Consider the following 19,643-nt stretch of genomic DNA (forward strand, 5'->3'; position numbering starts at 1 on the left):
GGCCAGGAACCCAAGCACTTAAAAGGGGAGTGTTGGTGACGCGCCGGGTGAAAGTCAGTGCCGCCCTTGCCTCACCCCTCCCGGCTGGAACGCTGGTCCACTTAGTTGCTGGGGAAACTCCCCAGATGCCCAGAACCCACTCGGACTTCGGCATAAACCCCAAAGGATTGGAAAAGAAGTGGTCCCCCAGTGACCAGGGCGGGGGACGGGGACGGAGCAACAGAGGGCCCCTACAGCAGGTGGAATCGGCATGGTGACTAGCAGTATGGCTGCGTGCTTAAGGCGTGAGCAGAAGGCTGGGCCTCGAGGTGGGTTGGGTGGGAGGAGGAGTTTCCTGATGACGTAAGGCATGGGGAGGGGTGTGGCTTCCCGGTGACTCGCCGCCAGGAAGGGGGCGGGCTCTCACGACGAGACGCCAGGGAGGGGGCAGGCGTTCATTGATAAAAACTCCGGCTCCCTCAGGCGCGAGTCCAGCGTAGCAAATCCAGGCAGCGCCACGCACCGCCCCGGCCGGGCGGAACCGAGAACAAGCCCGGCCCGCGCTGCGACGCACAGTCCGCATGGAGCCCGCGGCTGGCGTCCTGTCTCCGCGCCCCTTCCAGCGTGCGGCCTCTCCGCCGGCGCCCCCAGCCGGGCCCGGGCCGCCTCCTAGTGCCATGCCCGGACTTGAACTGGAGACGCTGGCGGGGCCGCCGGCACCAGACCCCGGGCGCCTTATCACGGACCCAGGCAGCGGCCGCACCTACTTCAAAGGCCGCCTGTTGGGCAAGGTGAGCGGGGGTGGTGTTAGCGAGGGTGAAGCGGGGCCCTTGCCATTCTCTTTGCCCGCGCCGGGCGCGATGGGGGCGATTGGGACCTCTGCGGGCCAGATCCGGCCTCTCTTGGAGCACCATGTCTGATGCCCCCTCCTCATAGGGGGGTTTTGCCCGTTGCTACGAAGCCACTGACACAGAGACCGGCAACACCTACGCCGTCAAAGTCATCTCGCAGAGCCGCATCACCAAGCCGCATCAGCGCGAGAAGGTGGGCCTGGGCCCAGGCCCAGTAGACAAGGGGTGGCTTGGGGACTGTGGCGTGGGAGCCCTTGAAGGATGACAACCTCAAACCCCTATTGCAGATCCTAAATGAGATTGAGCTGCACCGCGGCCTGCAGCACCGCCACATCGTGCGTTTTTCGCACCACTTTGAGGATGCTGACAACATATACATTTTCTTGGAGCTCTGCAGCCGGAAGGTGAGGGGTGGTGATGCGAAGTGAGGGTAAAGGGGCCTTAAGATCCAAAGTTGGAGATCCTGCCTCTCCTTCATCCAGCCCAGATGGTGGGAGGGCCTGGGAGGGTAGATGAGGGACTGAGACAGTGGCTCTCTGTAGTCTCTGGCCCACATCTGGAAGGCCCGGCACACCCTGTTGGAGCCAGAGGTGCGCTACTACCTGCGACAGATCCTTTCGGGACTCAAATACTTGCACCAGCGAGGCATCTTGCACCGAGATCTCAAGCTGGGTGAGACTTCTGGGCCCGCATGTGGGGGTGGGGGTGGGGGTGGGGATAAAGAGAGGAAGGAGTCTGACGCACCTCTCTGCCCCGGTCCAGGAAATTTCTTTATCACTGAGAACATGGAACTGAAGATGGGGGATTTTGGGCTGGCCGCCCGGTTGGAGCCCCCAGAGCGTAGGAAGAAGTGAGTGTTTAAGGCGGGGGTGGGGCGGGGGTTGGCCACAGTCCGTGTGAGACACACATGACGTGCACGGCAGACAGTATGTGGGAAGCGCGATGACTGCGGTGTGTGATAGATGGGCAGGGAATGATGGGCTGTCTGTGTGTGGAGGTGGAGGTGGCAGCCCGGGTCACGGGGACTGGTGGAGAGGCTGAGGGTCCTGAGGGTGCCTGAGCCCTCAAGACAGGTGGGGCTCTAAGGGTTCTTGGAGGCATATGACCAATCTTGTGTGTGGATGGGGGAAGGTGACATAAGCACTGTGTGTATGAGACAGACTGAGCATGTGGGAATGGCAGGTCATAACACCCTGTGTGTGTGTAAGAAGACCCTGCATGGCTGTGAGTGACACAGACAGCATGTGTGGCAGACGAGTGTTTATGGGGGAGCGACAGCTGGTGTTGGAGTGTGTATGTGGCACAGACTATAGGAGGCTGTGTCCTGGGTGGGTGTCTGGCAGACGGGAGTAGAGGAAGGGATCAGTGGTGGACCCTCACTGCCCGTGGAGGAGGAGACTGGGTTGGGGGCCAGGGCCTCTCCCTGTCCTACAGAGCAGCTGAGCAGCTGGGCCAGGCGGGTGGGTGGGGACTCAGCTGCCATCTCCAGCATCCATTGTCCCAGGACAAGCAGGAGTTCTCTGGCCCTTGGTGACAGGCAGCTGCTTTGTCTGGACTCACAGTGGGGGCAGGGACAGGGCGGGGGGCTAGCTGGGCTGGGTCTGAGCCTTCCCTTCTCCTCCCTACCTCTTTCTAGGACCATCTGTGGCACCCCTAACTATGTGGCTCCAGAAGTGCTGCAGAGGCAGGGCCACGGCCCAGAGGCAGATGTGTGGTCCCTGGGCTGTGTCATGTGAGTCCCCAGTCATCTGCACACAGATGGGTGCGTGGGTGGGGCATACCTTCCACGTTATCCCTGAGCCCTTATCTGTGCCCCGCAGGTACACGCTGCTGTGTGGGAGCCCCCCCTTTGAGACAGTCGACCTGAAGGAGACATACCGCTGCATCAAACAGGTTCACTACACGCTCCCTGCCAGCCTCTCGCTGCCTGCCCGGCAGCTCCTGGCAGCCATCCTTCGAGCCTCGCCCCAGGACCGCCCCTCAATTGACCAGATCCTGCGCCATGACTTCTTTACCAAGGTCTGTGGCTTACCACACACCTGAGTCCCATTTGCACATCCCCGGGGGACTGAATGGGGGCAGGTGGGGGGCCCCTGGGGCCTCTCTTCTGCTCACATGGCTCTACTCCTCAGGGCTACACCCCCGACCGGCTCCCTGTCAACAGCTGTGTGACAGTCCCAGACCTGACACCCCATAACCCAGCCAGGATTCTGTTTGTCAAAGTTACCAAGAGCCTCTTTGGCAGGAAGAAGAACAAAAGTGAGTTTGGGATGCCGGTGATTTTGAGGGTACAGAGTGGCAGTGGGGGGCTTGTTCCATACACATACCTTGTGGAGGTGTGAGTGTGAGTGCCTGTGAGCCCCTGGGGAGAACGTGTGTTACACAGGCACTTACGTGTGCCAATCTGCATTATCCGTGTGGGAAACAGGATTCTGAGGGTTATGTCTGCCCTGATCCAGGTAAAAACCAACCCGAGGAGCGGGATGAGGTTTCCTGTTTGGTGAGTGGCCTCACCCGGACGTCCATCGGCCCTCAGGATGCCAGGCCTGAGGTGAGGTGCTCACGTGAGCGGTGTTCCCCTGACTCACCCCCATCCCAGCAGCTGTGGGAAGCTCGGGATAAAAGAGGCTGGTGAAGCATCTAGCCCTGTGGCAGCCTAATTGGCTGTGTCTCATTAGCCAGGCAGGGGTGACCTGGGGTGCCCTGGGTGCCTGGGCAGGGCTGGGCCATGGGCTCTCAAGGGTTTGGATTTCAGGGCCTGTCTCACTCTCCTGCCCTATTCAACCATCCAGGCTCCAGCAGCTTCCGGTCCAGCCCCCCTCAGCCTGGCAGAGACAGCACCTGAAGACAGCTCACCCCGTGGGACATTGGCGAGTAGCGGAGATGGTGAGCAGCCAGGAATATGAGAGGTGCTAGAGGTTGCTGGGGCTCAGACCAGGGATCAGAGGGAAGGAGAGGCAGAAGGACATGGCCTGGTCCTAGGGGACTAATGCCTAGTTCTGAGTAGCCCATTCCCTTTAGGGTTTGAAGAAGGTCTGACTGTGGCCACCGTGGTGGAGTCAGCCCTCTGTGCCCTGAGGAACTGCCTGGCCTTCATGCCCCCAGGTAAGGCTGGGGTCTGGTACGAGTGAATAGTGGTGGGAATTCTTGGCTGGAGACCAGGGACAGGTCCTTACTCTCGCCTCTCCTATGGCAGCGGAACAGAACCCAGCTCCCCTGGCGCAGCCAGAGCCTCTGGTGTGGGTCAGCAAGTGGGTTGACTACTCAAACAAGTTCGGCTTTGGGTACCAGCTGTCCAGCCGCCGCGTGGCTGTGCTCTTCAACAACGGCACACACATGGCCCTGTCGGCCAATAGAAAGTAAGTGCTGTTATGGGGTGCCTTGCCTCCAGGCCATTGTACCTAATGGGGGTGCATCTTGGTATGTGCTCCTGGCTCGGGACCGGGGGTCTCCCAGAGGAGGGGCCTCAGTGCAGGGCTCGCTCTGACTGCTGCCTGCTCTCCTCCAGGACTGTGCATTACAACCCCACCAGCACAAAGCACTTCTCCTTCTCTGTGGGTGCCGTGCCTCGGGCCCTGAAGCCTCAGTTGGGTGTCTTGCGGTATTTCGCCTCCTACATGGAGCAGCGCCTCATGAAGGTGTGTGCGCTAGGGCAGGGGCGCATTGAGGACTAACACACCCTAGTCCCTTCCTGTTCCCCTTGGTGGAGGGGCGCAAAGCTGAAGGCTGAACCTCTAAGGGAGATGTCAATGGGAGGGGCCTGACCCGTGTCAGACAAGTGACTTGTCCCTGCTCCCAGGGTGGAGACCTGCCCAGTGTGGAAGAAGTGGAGGTACCTGTCCCCCCACTTTTACTGCAGTGGGTCAAGACTGACCAGGCCCTACTCATGCTGTTCAGTGATGGCACTGTCCAGGTAAGAGCTCCTCTTGGAGTTGGGGGATGGAGGTCCGGGAGGCCCAGCATGGGGGGAGGAAACTGGACCTGGGGCCTATGCCCTCATCAGTGGCACCTTCCTGTACACAGGTGAACTTCTATGGAGACCACACCAAGCTAATCCTCAGTGGCTGGGAGCCCCTCCTTGTGACTTTTGTTGCCCGCAATCGGAGCGCTTGTACTTACCTCGCATCCCACCTTCGGCAGCTGGGCTGTTCCCTTGACCTGCGGCAGCGGCTCCGCTACGCTCTGCACCTGCTCCGGGACCGCTGCTCAGCCTAGGCCCGAGCCTGCAGAGCAGGCTGTGACCGAAGCTCTCAGGCCTGAGGTCTGTGCCTGGAAGGCTCTGGCCCTTGCCTCTGTGGCCCTCCCTGTCCCTTTGGTGCCAGATTGGGGGCTCTGGGCCTAATACCCCAGGGAATCAGGGACCAGCTTTACTGGGGTTGGAGGCTCCCTGTCACAGCTGCCTCCTACCCCTTCTCCAAGAAAAGCCTGAGCCTTAGTCCCCAGCTAGGGGGCGTTATTTATGGACCACTTTTATTTATTGACAGACATTTATTTATTGGGATATGCACCCTAGGGAGGGCTTCCTCCTGGGATAATAAACCGTTTTTGCAGAACTTGATGCTTTCTCACTCATAGTAGAGCCCATGGACCGTGGCCACTGCAAAGAGCGAGGCGTTGGTGAAGGTGGCAGAGGCCAGGCCATCGTGTGCTGCATCCCAAAGCGCGCGGCTGACCACGCGCACACCCTGGCCGGTGCGCTGCCCCAGCATGACGCTGTACACCAGCTTGTAGCGTGGCGGGCTGAGCTCTCTCAGGCGGTTGTGCACCAGTTCGCACAGCTCACGAGCCAGCAGCCCGGCCTTGGTGTCAGAGTAGCATGTGTCTCGCAGTCCCGCGGCCAGCACCTCCTCCAGGGCACGTTGTGCTCGCGTGGCCTCCCAGCGCTCCCCGGGTGCTGGCTCAGTACGATATGAGGGCGCCATCCTCCGGGGAAGTGCCAGGGGCAACCCCAAGAAGCTGACCCGTGAGCCTAAAGGAGGCACTGGGCCCAAGGATGGTCGCCGACCCCCGAGACCCATGCCTGGTCCAGGCAGCGAGTTGCGGCGGGAAAAGGAGGCAGCCAGACCGAGCATGGAGCCACGGCGGGAGGCTGGACCCAGGCCTGCTGGTCGGGCCTCATCAATGCTGGGCAGGTGGCCTGGAGCCCGCACCAGTGACAGTTTCAACCCGGGGTCTTTGGCTGTCTCCTCCTCCTGGCGTCCCGGGGGCACAGGCCTGCCAGCCATCGACCTGCTGGCTGAAGACCCACACTGGGATTGGGTGGCTTTCGCTTGTCATCTTTGAGTACCACCCAGTTGCTTACTCAGTAACAAGGGTGTTCACCCCTAATCCCTTCTTACCTGTGTTTTTGAGACGGGTAAATCAAACAGTCCGGGGCAGAGTGGAGTCCCAGGTGCTTAGAAGGTTAAGGGCTGTTCGGGACACAAGCAAGGAGAAGAGATGCTGCTTAGACTATCATCTCGGGCTAGTCCCTGCGCCCTGAGCTCCACTTTGCCCTGGGTGCTGTAGAGGTTAGCTAATTAAGCTCTTTTTCTCTCTTCTGCCCGACTGCCAACAGAAGGGTAGACTGCCTTGTGCTTCAGCTTAAACTGGTGCTGCCAACCCCTAACCAGAAGGAGGGACAGACAGACCCAACCCCAACCCCACAGGTCCTTCTTGCCCTGTGGGTACTGAATGTGGACGCCTTACACCCCTACCTGTGCCTACATTGGTGGGCACCAACTTCTCCCCACAGCTGGCTGAGGCTGGAGGCAGATGACTCAGGAAGCTCCTTCCACCCTGTGCACTTGGCCTCCGGCCCTACCTCCAGAGTCAGTTCTGGGATGGCCGCCTTCTTCCCCCGAAACTCCCGCAGGCACCCTGAGTCACCCGCAGCCTTTGGCCTCCCGCTCTCGCAGCCTGGCTGGCCTGACCAGCAGGTGGGAGAATAAGGGCCCTTCGCCTGTGTTGTGGGGTTGCCAGGGGTTGCCAGGCAAGCACGCCTACCTCCCTAGGCCCCTCCCTGGGTCCTGGCTCTGGCTTAACCTGGGAGTATTACTTCTGGGAGCACATGCTGAGTGCAGGGTGCCTGAGTCATCAGGGGAAAGGGGACAACGGAGGCTTGGAGCCCAGGAACAGTGTCTACCATGACAAGGACACGTGAGGGAGCAGGCTCTGATCAGAAAGGTGTCCCCACTCCAGGGTTTTTAAGCCACTGTCTATTTCTCGCCATGAGAAGAATGGCTCTTCACTCTTCACTTGTGCGTAAGTGCGAGGCCTGAGAGATGGGGAGACCTGAGGCCACAGGGGCGGCTGCTCAGGAATCAGGATCTGGGCCCACAGGAAGGAGCACATGGGGACTCTCCAAGACTCCATCGTCTCTCCTTTAGTCTAAACAAGAACAAACATTTCCGCTCCCGGAGCGGAGCTAGGGTGGAGCTTGGCTGACTTCCTGAGCTCAAGGCTGCCTTAGCACGGGGAGGGGGGTGCGGGGGCTGTGCTCTGCTCCACCAGGCTTCCAGGCTCTGACTCCTGTGACCCAAGTACTCTGGGGCTTGTCTGCAGCTTGTCACCTCTTGTGTCGCATCTCAGGGATGCCAGTGGCCATGACTCCTTTGTCAGAGGGTGACACCTCCTCACCTGATCCCTCTCTGGGAGAGACAGGACTGTCCCCTCCCAAATAAGCCCTGTCTGGGCCCTGAAAACTGTCCAGGGCTTTCCCTGGGTAATGGCCTCCTGCCTGTCTTGTGAAGTTGTCACGGGTTACTGGGTGAGCACTCCTTTCCTGTCCCCTCCCCTGTGGAGGGGGTTTTCCCAGACCCAGCTAACTTGATCCTAACCCTGTGCGCATGTGAGTGGAGGGACAGGAGGAGCAGGGAGTTTGAACCCTGAGCCCAGGAGAGGCAAGGCCCAGGTTGCTAAAACCCTCCGACTCTGCTTAGGCCCTTTCTGAAGTCTGAAGTTCTCTAGGCCTGTGGGAGTTGGGCGTGGCCTCCTCAGGCCAGGCTCCAGTTTCCTTGGAAACCCACAGGCTTCCCACCCTAGCAGTGCCTGGGCAGGCTCCCAGCTGGGGCCTCATTTTCAGCTAGCCTCTCTTCCCTGTCTAGTCAGCTCCACCTCAGCCTCTCTCGGTCCCCTCCCTGAGGCCCCATCCCCAAGCCCAGCCCCTGGTCTCCTCCACCAGCCTCTAATGCCTTCTTCAGGAACCTGGGAGTCTCCTGCCCCATCCCTAAACAGCTTCACAACAAACAGGCCTCCCAAGCTCCTGCCCCTCCCTCTCAGGCCTTTCCAGTCTCCTTGCCAACTGTGAGGCCTGGCCTGGCCTCCAGCTCCTTCCCACCTGCCTCCTGCCACGTACCAACGACCACAGGCCTACTAGGCTACTCCACCCACCTACTCCCCTGCCCCACCCCATCTATGGAGACCCGAGGACTGGTTGTGCATGGGGAGGCTGAGCCCTTTTCCACAGCACTCCGAAGCCTCGTCAACAACCGCCTATACAGGTGAGGGGGTTGGCGCTGACTGTGGGTTTTCGATAGCTGGCCCCACGAATGAGGAAGCCCTGGGTACAGAAGAGGCGGGGAACTAGGACTTGACCTTGCTGAACTCAGAGTCCGTGACATCCTGAAAGCCAGGGGTTGAGGGCAGTGGGGGCTGCAGTCCAGTGACGGTGTGACCTCAGACAAAGGCTTTCGTTTCTTGGATCTTGGGCTCCTGGCAGAGAAGAGCCCTCCGCCCCCTGGATCCTGAGAGATGGGATGTAACTTGAGTCCTGCCCTGGGGAGCCAGAGGAGCAGATGACCCTGCTCTGGGAACTGGGGATTCACAAGAGGAACAACACTTAAGGGACTGACCCAACCTCAGACAGGGTGGAGATGGTTCAAGGGTGCGCCTAGGGCTCGTCGTCTGCCTAGGATGCAAGTGGTATCTGAAACCGGGGGTAGAGTATGGGAACAGGACTGGCAGGGAGAACTAGAGTGCAGCTTTCCATCCTCATGGCTCAGAGCTGGGCTCCTCTGCCAGGGCTGGCGACTCCCATAACTCTGCTGCTTTGGGGATGGCAGTCTGGTCTGAGTAGCGGGAACCCCAGGCCTTGGGTCGGGGACTAGGAGGCTCCAGAAACTCAAGCTTCGTCTCCTGCCTCCTACTCACTGTTATCAGAAGCCTAGAGGCTAGGGCCGGAAGTGATCATGAAGATGGAAAATGTGGTCTGGCCTCTTGATGGTGCATTACTGCCACGTCTGTTTGCAGCCGATGCACTCTGTACCCCCATCCTCCCACCCCCTCCTGCCTGGAGGGACTGAAAAAGCTGAGTTTGCAGTCTGTGGAGGAGGAGCCAAGAAGAACTTCCCTCCCCCAGGACTCAGGCTGGGGAGGAGAGGGGCATGTGGGATGAATCTTGCATCAGCCCTGGTGCGCCCTCAGTGATCAAGCACAGCCACTTCCTCTGAGACTTAAGGGTTTGGGATTACCACCCAGTTTCATGGCGGAGAGACCCGAGATTCAAAGGCAGAAAGTCACTTGCCCTCGGTAGGACAGAATGGAGCTGGGACTAGAACCTAGGCTTGTGTGTCCCCGACCTTCGGCTGGAAGGATTAAGCCCTGTTTCTCATATGACAGACAAGGAAACAAAGGCCCAGAATGGGCAAATGCAAAGCATGGAGTTGCACTCTGGACTCCGGCCTCTTCTCCCTGGCTCTCTGCCCTTCTCTCCCACAGTGATGTTCGCTTTGTGGTCGGTCAAGAACGGCAGGAGGTGTTTGCCCACCGGTGCTTGTTGGCCTGTAGATGCAATTTTTTCCAGCGACTTCTGGGCCCAGAGCCAGGTCCTGGGGTGCCCAGCCCCGTGGTGCTAAGCACCGTACCAGCTGAGGCCTTCCTGGCAGTGCTGGAGTTCTTGTACACCAACAGTGTCAAGCTGCACCGCCATTCCGTAAGCCCGTTGGGCAGGGATGTGAGAGGGAGGGGTGGGTCGAGGGGCGGGCAAAACTCCCACTCCAACCACCTACTTTGCAGGTGCTGGAGGTGCTGACAGCGGCTGTGGAGTATGGGCTGGAGGAACTGAGAGAGGTGGGTTTGTGTGGCAGGCCCCTGCCTCGGTTCCTCCATTTCCCTTGCCTCTTATGGGCTCAGTTCATACCCTTCCTCACACTCATTCTGTCCTGGAGAAGAACATGCACCAATACAAGGAGAAGTACAGATGTCTCTCTCTGTAAATAGGCATTTGTGTGTGCCTGTGTGCAAAAGGACATGTGCAGGCCTTGTGTGTGCTGTGGGGGCATAAGGTATGTTCATGGCTGGTGCTGTAGACACCAAGATACCATTGATCCTCATTCTTCACAGAGAGATAGACACAGGAAAATGCTCCTGTGTGGGGGGCTGGGCTACACGGCATCTTCAGTCTCCAGATTGACCTCCCTGAACCCAGTGGCGTAAGAAATGTGATAGATGAGGGTAAGTGGTGCTGAGACTGTACAGAGGGTCTCTCTCTCTCTCCAGTCTCACCACCAGGGAGAGAGGAGAGCAAGACTTCCTGGAGAAGGAAACATTTGTGTTGGATCAGGTAGAATGGGTAGGAGTTTGTTCAGAGGGGAAGTGGAAAGATGGCATTCTAGTCACAGAGGGACAAAAGGAGCTGGTGAGACCTTTAGTGTGGCTGGACTAAGACTGTGAGAGGAGGCAAGGGAGCAATGAGACTGGCGAGGGTGCCAGGGGCTGGTTCATGCAGGACCTTTGAAATTTGGACTTCTTCTACCCACAGGGTAGTGGAGATTCATTGGAGGTTTCCAGTAAGGGAGTGAGGGTTTGGACGCTAAGGGGAGAGGGGACTGGGAGAGATGGGAAAGACCCGCCCGTCCTGTAGGAATGGCGGTGGCAGCAGAAGCCCAGCGAAGCGCCTCATGGCTTTGAGGGAAGTGGAACGGGCATGACCCAGTGCACTTCTGGGTGTGAGGATGAGAGGACGCTGTCATGGATGAAACTCAGATTTCTAGTTGTGTTTTTGAGTGTCTTTAAGTCAGGAGAGGGGACAAGCAGAGGAAGCTAAGTGTCTCGAGTGAGAGGGAAAGTTTTGCATGGCTCTTATTTAGTGATTAGTGGTGAGTGTGCTAGAAGGTAGGCTGCCGGGCTTGGCTTGCCAAGACTGAGGGTCTGGTGGCTGCCTGTCTCCCCTGGCCTGGGGCTGCTAGAAGCCTAGGTGGCTGACTGCTCCAAGCCTGCTCACTGCTTCTAGGGTGGAGTTGGGTCTGAGAATAAGGATACCTCAGCACAGCTCAGAATCGCTTCTGTTTCCAGATATGCCTGGAGTTTGTGGTTAAGGTGCTGGATGTGGAGCTGGTTTGCGAGGCCCTGCAGGTGGGTATTGCTGGACCTGGCAGGTAGTCCCCAGTGCCTAGGGCTGGGCAGCATGGCCTCTCCTGTCCAACTTGATCTCCCTCATTTTGCTCCAGGTGGCTGTAACCTTTGGCCTGGGACCATTGCAGGAGCGTTGCATAGCTTTCATAGAGGCTCACAGCCAGGTACAGCTCCTCATTTTCATACTCACAATCCCGCACACCTCATTCTGCTCCTCCCTGACCCATTCTCGGGCCCACAGGAGGCGTTTCGGACTCGCGGCTTCCTGGAGCTGTCAGCGTCCGCATTGCTGCCCCTGCTGCGCAGTGACAAGCTTTGCGTGGACGAGGCTGATCTCATCCTGGCGGCTCGGAGTTGGGCGCGCGTGGGAGCGGTGAGCTGGACAAAGGGGAACTCGGGCTGAGGGTGCTGAAGGATCCGGCTGCAGGAACCCCGCGAGTGGGCGGCGGGCAGCAGGCCAGGTGCCCCTGCTTGCCCAGTCTCAGGGCTGGTGTTCACAGGCGGTGCTGGAGAGGCCCGTGGCCGAAGTAGCGGCCCCGATTGTGCGGGAGTTGAGACTGGCCCTGCTGGCACCGGCGGAGCTGAGCGCCCTGGAGGAGCAAAACCGGCGGGAGCCACTCATCCCGGTGCGGACGTGAGGATCCAGGCTCAGATCTACTCAGCAGCATGGGGGAAAGGCGCGCGGGGGAGGGCGGCCCACAGTTGTGGGATGAGGAGGGTAGGGCCACTGGGGGACTCTATGATGACCGGCTTTCCCCTGCAGGTGGAGCAGATCGTGGAAGCGTGGAAATGCCACGCTATGCGGAGAAGGGATGTGGCCCGAGGTGCCTCGTGCCGCCGCCGGAGGGGCACCCTGCCCCGCGAGCACCATCGCTTTCTGGACCTGCCCTTTAAGTGACCAAAGGCCAGGTCTTGCGAGGACGTCTCGGCCTAAAACTACATCTCCCGACGTGCTCTGTCTTCGGAGCGGGCTTCCGTTCCCAGCATGCTGGGCGAGCGAGGCGCGGGAACGCCAGGCGCCGCGCTGTGTGGGTGGGGCCGAGGAGGAGGGGAGGGCGTGGGCTTGGCTCCGGCCTAACCTCCTGGCCACGCTGAAAACCGAAGTAGTTTTCACCCGCACTCAGCACTGGGTCCCGGGGCACTCTCGCCCGCCCTGTGTATTCTTATAACCATCTCATAGCTTTTCAGCTCAGCCCCTTCTTTAATTTCACAGCTGCCTCCGGGGATCGCGTTCTAAATGCCCCACGGAACCTCAGACTCGGTTCCAAATTGAGCTTCCTCTTCGTTCCCCAGTTCTGACCCCACGGTGTTGCTCATTTCCGTGGGTGCCCAAGCCAAGAAACCTAGGTCTCATCCTGGCCTTATTCCTCGTCGCATCTGCTTCCCGTGGCCTCTACCGTCTAAGAAGGCTAGCCGAATATGCCAAGCCAAAACATGCCGTTTTTGGCCTAAGGGTTATTTTAAGATGATTAGTTTGAGAAACAGGAGAAGCTCTGAAAATAGAGTACAAGTTACCCTTTTGTAAGGGAAATTTATATTTATAAAGGAAATCTCCGTTTGTAAGGCCGCCTCCCTCCCTCTTTGTGCCAGGAGGAGGATGAGGAACTCGGAATCATCTGTGGAGACAAGCACCACTGAAATCTGCCTGACCAGCGTTACCCTTGTCTGCTGTGCTTTCGCTGGTTGGTGGCCCCGCACTTCTCTTGCTGTTGTCTTTAGCTGAGGATGGTATTTAAGCGGACATTTTAGGCCACTTTAGGGAGTTTTTAATTTTTTCCTGGGTATCTCCCATGTATACATGAAGAATACATGTTAATAAACTTCTGTTTTTCTCATTTGTTTTTTATTGTATTATTTTTTATTTTATTATTATTTTTTTATTACAGGGCTCTCAGCCAAGAGAAGAGCTCAGAGTAGAGGAACAATTATGTTTTCCTCCTCTACAAGATTTTTACAGCTGGTTCACCTCTTTCGGCCTCAGTTCTGTCAATACTGTCCGTGGCAGGAATTACTGCAAGGTTCTCATTATTCTCCCCCGCTTCATTCCAGCGCCCACCGCTCAGCCCCCAACCATTTCCCACACTGTGGCTAGGCTTAGCTGATACTGCCAGTCTTCCTCCCTTTACTAAGTCCCTCAACGTCCCCATGGCCCTCATGACAAAATATAATCTATTTCACTTTCAGGGTGCTCAAAATTTACTAGTGGCTGCAAATAGCAGCTTTTCTTTCATGAATTCATTGGTCCTGAAGGCACTAGTGCTCTGGCTCTGGATTTACTCTTCTGGTGACTGGAGACTCCAGTGCTACAGCTCCCAGTCATTGCACACTTGGTCCTCCTGAGGATCCGAGTCTCCCCGGAGAAAGGTCCCTGGAGGGGGCCCTTATTAGTTTTTGCTTCCTCAGTGACTGTCACTTAAACAGTGCTCTGTAAGTGTTCATTTACGACTTTTTTTCTTATTTAAATGCTATTTTATTCCCTAAGGAGTTCAAAGGGCACAGAAACAGGGACAGGGCTTGCTCAAGGGAAAGATAAGCCTTTTACTAAAAAGGTCAATAGGCCTGGGGTGTGAGCACCCTCGGTGACTGGCCAGTTAGGGTTTTATGATCAGGTCACCCTGTGAGGTTAATTTCAGTTAGATTTATTCCACTGCCCCCTTTTTGTCCCCAATCCCTTTTGCTGAAAGAAAAGGTAGTGTTAGAGAGGAAAAAAGTTTCCTTTGCCCCTTTTAGGGTCCCTGGGTGGATCTGAAATTAAACAGACAAGGACATTAACGGGAGACAAAGCATACACATTTACTAAAGTTTTACACGGCATGGGAACTGAAGACTGGAAGAAAAGGTTAAACGTGAGTATTTTTATGCAAGGTTTGGTGAAGAGTGGACAGTTGCAGAGAATTATGACAGGTCAAAGAGTATGAGGTGAGTGTAACTGGCTAGGGTTCTTTTTGGAGTCCCTTTGCCTTTGGAGATCAGGACGACACCTTCTCTTCAGGTATGGGGAGGGCTCCTCTCACCTGAGGATTTCATGCCCCGTTGTTAGGGAGAAGGGAGTGGGGTGGGGGTGTTCTCAAACAGCGAGTGGGGTTCTGCTGCCCGCAGACGCCCTCTAAGTGAAATTCCAGAGGCAAAGTTTTGGTGATAAAGGAAAGGAGTCTTTATTCAAAAGCTTCACAATTTTGGATAACAGCTTTCCACATACATTATTACATTATTACTCACTTAAGCCTATGGATTAACACTAAATTCTTTAACTTTTTTTATGTTAAAAAAATTTTTAAAGATTTATTTCTTTTTTTTCCCTTTAAACATTGATATGTAGGAGATACATCAATAGGTTGCCTCTTGCACACTCCCAACGGGGACCTGGCCCAAAACCCAGGCATGTTCTCTGACTGGGAATTGAACTGATAATCCTTTGGCTCATAAACTGGCACTCAATCCACTGAGCCATACCAGCCAGGGCTGTTTTATTTCTTTTTAAAGATTTTCTTTATCTGTGGTGTCAGGATGGCTGAGTGGTCTAAGGCACCAGACTCAAGACTTTATTTATTTATTTTTAGACAGAGGGGAAGGGAGGGAGAGAGAGGGAGGGAAACATCAATGTGTGGTTGCCTCTCACGTGCCCCCACTGGGGACCTGGCACTCAACCCAGGCATGTGCCCTGACTGGGAATTGAACTGGTGCCTCTTTGGTTCACAGGCCGGCACTCAATCCACCAAGCCACACCAGCCAGGGTTAAACTCTTTAACTGTTTTGTTACAATTTTAATCACATAAGCCTGTCAATTAAGGCTAAACTCTTTAACACCTAAGTTCTGTCATTTCCCCCTGTAAGTTTTAATTCTCTTATTTCTATAGGGTTAGTTTAAAAACTAAAACATAAGCTACAAAAGCTATACAATTTTGGAAGAATGGCAGGCTTCTGCCTCAGAGCTTGTCCCTTCTAGAACACCCAAGGGAGAGTAACCCTGCCTCTGCCAGGCCAGCCCCTTCCTAGGCTGTGCCCCGAGTTTCTTTTCCTCTAAAATACCACCCAATGGGAAACACAGGCAGCGGCAGCATGATCACCCAGGCATACTGGAGGGAGAGAGCCAGAGGGCCGCGGGGCCAGGGAGCCAGGAAGCCAGGAAACCAGCCTCTGCCCTGCTTTTTTCCATGCACCCTGGAAACATTCAGTTTCTCAGCCAATCCTGTCCTACCTAGACTATTTACCGTTGCCTCAGCAAACTCCTCCTAAGGTCCCTCCCAGTTCCTCTCCAGTGATCTGATTATATCTCTCTGTCTCACAGATAGGGTAGGGTAGGGTGGGGTGGGGTGGGGTGGTAGGGCAGGGTGGGGTGGGGTGGGGTGGGGAGGTCAAAGTGATTTTCCTGTTTTCTCAAATTCCTTCAGTTTAAAATATTCAATATGCCAAAGTGCCAATTAAAAAAAAAAAAGATTTCATTTACTTTTAGAGGGGAAGGTGGGGAGAAAGAGAGGGAGAGAAACATCAATTTGTAAGAGATAAATCGATGGGTTGCCACTTATAATCCCCCAACTAGAGACCTGGTCTGCAACCCAGGCATGTGCCCTGACTGGGAATTGAACTGGTGACTTTTCAGTTCACTGGCCAGTGCTCAGTCCACTAAACTACACCAGCCAAGGCCAGATTTGCATTTAAAAATGAATATGACTGTGCTCTGGCTGGTGTGGTTCGGTGGGTTGAGCATCAGCCTGCGAACCCAACAGATCCATGTTTTTTTTTTTCTTCTTCTCACATCAATGTCTCTCTCTCTCTGAAACAAATAAATGAATCTTGAAAAATAAAAAAATATAAAAATATGTAAATAAGTAAAAACGTTAAAACAATAGTTTGGCAGAGGACTGGGAAGGACAGAGGGGGAGGGTGGGTCGGATGGGGAAGAACAGTGTTGGGAGCCTATTGCGTGAACCTGCCAACAGACCTCTTGGACTGCGGGGTATGGGGGCGGGGTAAGATGTATGAAGCAAAAAAATGTGGGAGACAGTGGGACCTGCAGATTCCTGCATGACTTGGAAGTCACCAGCTCTGAAACCTCAAAGTGCTGACAGTGTTCTGAAATAGTGTAGATCGCCCGTGTCATACTCACTTTCCACCAGGGGCCACATCAGCCTACCCCTTGCTTTGTACTTACCAGTCATGCAAGAGCCCAATACAGGATGCTGGGTAGCAACAAAGCACCAGGAAGAACAAAAGGAAGTGGAGAGCCAAACTCAGCTTATGAAACCTTAAGTTCGTCATCTGTGGCATAGGTAAACTGAACAAGTAACTCTCAGGTCTACACAAGTGGCTCTTAGGTCAACCTTGCTATCTACTAGTAACCACACGAGTAACTTACTTAAAAAAAAAAAAGTAACATCTATTTTTTAACTTTTACAAATTAGCCTCGTGAAACACAAGGCCTCAAAAAATTATCTAATAACTCAGAATTGTTCCTCTCCACGGAAATCTTTAGTAAAAGGCGAAAGATTTGTACGATCTGAAGAGAAACCACAGTATACCCTTTTGCTTCACCTCGGAACCTGCCAGAGCGAGCCAACCCCAGCACACTTACGGCTGTTAGTGCCTGCGAGGTGCGCGCTCCCGGCCTCCTGTTTGAATGGAGCACACGCTTCCAATAGGCAGTGTGCCCTGCAACAGTGGACAGATTCCCGTGGGGCTGGAACCCAAGCGCCGTGAACTGTTTCCGTGGTGCACCACGGGTATGCAAATCACAGGCGGCTCCGGGCCGGTCTGTGACACCAGCTGCCCCCGCGGGGTGGCGCCGTGGGGACCCTGGGGCTACAGATCTTCCTCTCTTCTCTGCCGGTCCACCCGGGAACCCGTGCCCGGTTTGCCTGGAGAGGAAGGGCTTTTCCGTCAGTGCTGGGGGCCAGGTACCTTGGGAGGGTGGGGCTAAGTCCCAATCTTTGAGGTTTGGTGCTGTCCTTCCATAACCGCAGGCGCTCCACAGTTCCAGGGACAGAATTAGAGACTGTCCAGCACAGCCAATCAGGGACCGCGGGATCACATAGGCGGCATATCACCCTGCCCCCAAGGGGGTGGCATCAAATTTATTTATTTATTTTAATAAAAAAATTTTATTTATTTACCTCTAGAGAGAGGGGAAGGGAGGGAGAAAAACATCAGCATGTGAGTGGTACATCAGTTAGTTGCCTCTCACACATCCCAAACACCCCAGCCTGGAACCTGGCCCACAAAGCAGGCACGTGCCCTGACTGGGAATTGAACTGGCAACCTTTCAATTCACAGGGCACCACTCAGTCCACTGAGCCACACCAGCCAGGGCAGCATTCAGTTTATCTTGAAGGATAGTTCAGTCTAGGGGAGGTGAAACAGTGTTCTAGCAGAGAGAATAGCAGAAGAGAAATTATGGGAGGTAAACACTGAAAGTAATTCTTGTGCACAATGTGGCTTGTCAGGCAGGGCTCTGACACAGAGAGAGATGGGGTGAGAGCAGAGGACAAGTGGAGCTGGGCCTCGGCTTGGATTTTATCTTGTTAGTGATGGGCCGGGGTGAGAAGGTGTGGAAGTCAGCAGGCTGAGTTGCAGAAGGTGCCACACAGGGTACGCTGCCTCGCAGGCAGTGGCACTTGTTCCAGAGACTGGTTGTGGTCAGTGCCCCAGAACTGACCATTCCTGGGGCGGTCAAGCTCCAACTGGCTGGAATCCCTTCAGCTGCTGCCATACCAGGACACACCCTTCATCCCATGTTTCAGGGTTTTCTCCCTAAGCATGCAATCAGAGCAAAAAACTTTCAACAAAGTTAACATCTACACAAACTACAAAAATAGAGGGCACTGCCCTGGCCAGTGTGGCTTAGCTGGTTAGAGTGTCTTCCCATGCACTGAAGGTCGTGGGTTTGATTCCTGGTCAGGGCACATGCCCAGGGTTCCACCACAGTCGGTGCATGTTGGTTGCTGTGCATTCTGGAGGCAACCAGTTGATTGGCATTTCTCTCTCTCTCTTTGAAACCAATAAATGTGTCCTCAGGTAAGGATTAAGTTTTTAAGGTTTTTTTTTAAGATTTTATTTATTTATTTATTTATTTTAGAGAGGGAAGGGAGGGAGAAAGAGAGAGAGAGAGAGAGAGAGAGAGAGAGAGAGAGAGAGACATCAATGTGCGGTTGCTGGGGGCCGTGGCCCTCAACCCATGCATGTGCCCTGACTGGGAATTGAACCTGCAACACTTTGGTTCGCAGCCCGCACTCAATCCACTGAGCTATGCCAGCCAGGAGGATTAAATTTTTAAAAATCTTTAGAAAAATACTTTTTTTTGTGCCCTGGCTGGTTTGACTCAGTGGATGGAGCACCAACCCATGAACTGAAAGGTTGCTGGTTCTAGTCCCAGTCAGAGTACGTGCCTGGGTTTCAGGCTAGGCATGTAAGAGGCAACCTATCAATGTTTCTCTTCCTCCCTTCCCTGCTCTCTCTAAAAAAAAGACATTTTTTAAAATATAGAGAGCACTTCTGAGATGCCAGGTCATTTCTTGCACAAAGGATTTCATCCCCTGCTGGTGTGGCTCTGTGGATAGAATGCCGACTTTCGAAGCAAAAGGTCAACGGTTCGATTCTCAGTCAGGGCTCATGCCTGGGTTGTGGGCCGGGTGCCCAGTTGGCAATGTGTAAGAGGCAACCCGATCAATGTATCTCTCACACATTGATATTTCTCTCCCTCTTTCTCCCTCCCTTCCTCTCTCTGTAAAAATTAACAAAATGAAAAAGGATTTCATTTAAAATCCTGAAAGAAAAAGATATACGACAGTCTCTGATCTTTCCATTTCACAGAGAATGACTTTCCCAGGTTGCTCAGTCAGTCAGTGGTGCCGTGGGCCGACAGCCTTTGCACGGTGCCAGCCTGCTGGGCTCTGCTAGTGGCCCAAACACTACCGGACCCAAATCCAGCAGTTTCTGTCCCGTGTTGAACGCACCCTGTACTTGAGGTTCCAAGCCAACTGCATACTCACTTCTCTTAAAGTCTTTTTAGGAATTTTAGTGTTGATTCAGCTGCATTAGGCTTATTTAGTTATTTTTTCACTTTTGGTTGGAACATGATGATCTGGCCTTGCGTGTGGTGGGTGAGGGGTGAGCAGGCGGAGCTCTTAGGGCAGCTGGAACCAGGGTATGTGCATCAGTTGAGACGGGGAAAGGCAATAACCCTGCCTCCCACTGGGTCGGGCGCTGCTGCGCTGCAGCCAGGGGTGTGGCAAGAGTCTTCAACACCTCTGTGCTGTGGGGCTGTTCAACTTTCCCAGAACAAACAGCTCAAATGCTGTGGCTCACTGGTTGCTAACACAATTTCAGAATAGTTTTCCCCTCACCCCCACCCCCACCCCCACCAGCCTCCCCAGGTCTCTGGCCAAAGACGCCTCTGGGGCACCAGGCTGACCCTGACTCGAAGAGGCCTCTGTCTTGGAGGCTGGTCTGAGCACAAAACTCCTAAAGTGTTACCAGCCCCTGCTG

At 55.1% G+C, this 19,643-nt stretch overlaps 3 protein-coding genes and 1 non-coding gene across 16 annotated transcripts; 2 read left to right on the forward strand and 2 right to left on the reverse strand.

Annotated features, from left to right (window-relative positions):
• The first annotated feature begins 335 nt into the window (after nucleotides 1-335).
• Nucleotides 336-5,383, forward strand: PLK3 (polo like kinase 3). Its single transcript, XM_028513781.2, has 15 exons — nucleotides 336-770; nucleotides 916-1,023; nucleotides 1,118-1,234; nucleotides 1,373-1,502; nucleotides 1,593-1,680; nucleotides 2,467-2,562; nucleotides 2,651-2,849; nucleotides 2,963-3,089; nucleotides 3,290-3,381; nucleotides 3,623-3,716; nucleotides 3,852-3,935; nucleotides 4,027-4,189; nucleotides 4,339-4,468; nucleotides 4,630-4,743; nucleotides 4,854-5,383. Exons 1-15 carry the CDS (start codon nucleotides 561-563, stop codon nucleotides 5,043-5,045), a joined length of 1,944 nt encoding a protein of 647 aa, XP_028369582.1. The 5' UTR covers nucleotides 336-560; the 3' UTR covers nucleotides 5,046-5,383.
• TCTEX1D4 (Tctex1 domain containing 4) lies at nucleotides 5,299-7,098 on the reverse strand. 9 transcript variants are annotated; one of them, XM_036025950.1, is made up of 3 exons: nucleotides 7,006-7,098; nucleotides 6,170-6,241; nucleotides 5,299-6,066 (listed from the first exon to the last, which is right to left on the reverse strand). In XM_036025950.1, exon 3 carries the CDS (start codon nucleotides 6,053-6,055, stop codon nucleotides 5,396-5,398), a length of 660 nt encoding a protein of 219 aa, XP_035881843.1. In that variant the 5' UTR covers nucleotides 6,056-6,066; nucleotides 6,170-6,241; nucleotides 7,006-7,098; the 3' UTR covers nucleotides 5,299-5,395. The 9 variants fall into 9 exon arrangements, with proteins under 9 accessions (XP_035881843.1, XP_035881847.1, XP_035881840.1 ...); XM_036025954.1 differs by lacking the exon at nucleotides 7,006-7,098 and adding an exon at nucleotides 6,699-6,811 and having other exon boundaries at nucleotides 5,299-6,062; XM_036025947.1 differs by lacking the exon at nucleotides 7,006-7,098 and adding an exon at nucleotides 6,699-6,808.
• A 205-nt stretch (nucleotides 7,099-7,303) lies between these two features.
• Nucleotides 7,304-12,997, forward strand: BTBD19 (BTB domain containing 19). 5 transcript variants are annotated; one of them, XM_028513275.2, is made up of 8 exons: nucleotides 7,304-8,311; nucleotides 9,528-9,741; nucleotides 9,825-9,878; nucleotides 11,103-11,162; nucleotides 11,258-11,326; nucleotides 11,404-11,535; nucleotides 11,663-11,788; nucleotides 11,926-12,178. In XM_028513275.2, exons 1-8 carry the CDS (start codon nucleotides 8,226-8,228, stop codon nucleotides 12,058-12,060), a joined length of 876 nt encoding a protein of 291 aa, XP_028369076.1. In that variant the 5' UTR covers nucleotides 7,304-8,225; the 3' UTR covers nucleotides 12,061-12,178. The 5 variants fall into 5 exon arrangements, with proteins under 5 accessions (XP_028369076.1, XP_035881838.1, XP_035881836.1 ...); XM_036025945.1 differs by lacking the exon at nucleotides 11,663-11,788; XM_036025943.1 differs by lacking the exon at nucleotides 11,663-11,788 and having other exon boundaries at nucleotides 11,258-11,535; nucleotides 11,926-12,997.
• A 3,565-nt stretch (nucleotides 12,998-16,562) lies between these two features.
• On the reverse strand, nucleotides 16,563-16,679 carry LOC114498187. The gene has a single exon (XR_003684636.1). It is a non-coding gene; the product is annotated as a U5 spliceosomal RNA (small nuclear RNA).
• Nucleotides 16,680-19,643: the final 2,964 nt, after the last annotated feature.

Source organism: Phyllostomus discolor, chromosome 5 (assembly GCF_004126475.2).
Source record: "Phyllostomus discolor isolate MPI-MPIP mPhyDis1 chromosome 5, mPhyDis1.pri.v3, whole genome shotgun sequence".
NCBI classification, from domain to species: domain Eukaryota; kingdom Metazoa; phylum Chordata; class Mammalia; order Chiroptera; family Phyllostomidae; genus Phyllostomus; species Phyllostomus discolor.

What these genes read in the sequence shown, in the direction of transcription:
- BTBD19 (XM_036025941.1), top strand. Translation starts at nt 9,349, where the DNA reads ATGGAGCTGGGACTAGAACCTAGGCTTGTGTGTCCCCGACCTTCGGCT. An exon ending in GGCTGGAGGAACTGAGAGAG is followed by an intron (nt 9,879 to 11,102) that starts GTGGGTTTGTGT and finishes TTCTGTTTCCAG; the next exon opens with ATATGCCTGGAGTTTGTGGT. An exon ending in TGGTTTGCGAGGCCCTGCAG is followed by an intron (nt 11,163 to 11,257) that starts GTGGGTATTGCT and finishes ATTTTGCTCCAG; the next exon opens with GTGGCTGTAACCTTTGGCCT.
- TCTEX1D4 (XM_036025950.1), bottom strand. Translation starts at nt 6,055, where the DNA reads ATGGCTGGCAGGCCTGTGCCCCCGGGACGCCAGGAGGAGGAGACAGCC.
- PLK3 (XM_028513781.2), top strand. Translation starts at nt 561, where the DNA reads ATGGAGCCCGCGGCTGGCGTCCTGTCTCCGCGCCCCTTCCAGCGTGCG. An exon ending in TGGCAGGAAGAAGAACAAAA is followed by an intron (nt 3,090 to 3,289) that starts GTGAGTTTGGGA and finishes GCCCTGATCCAG; the next exon opens with GTAAAAACCAACCCGAGGAG. An exon ending in TCAGTGATGGCACTGTCCAG is followed by an intron (nt 4,744 to 4,853) that starts GTAAGAGCTCCT and finishes TCCTGTACACAG; the next exon opens with GTGAACTTCTATGGAGACCA.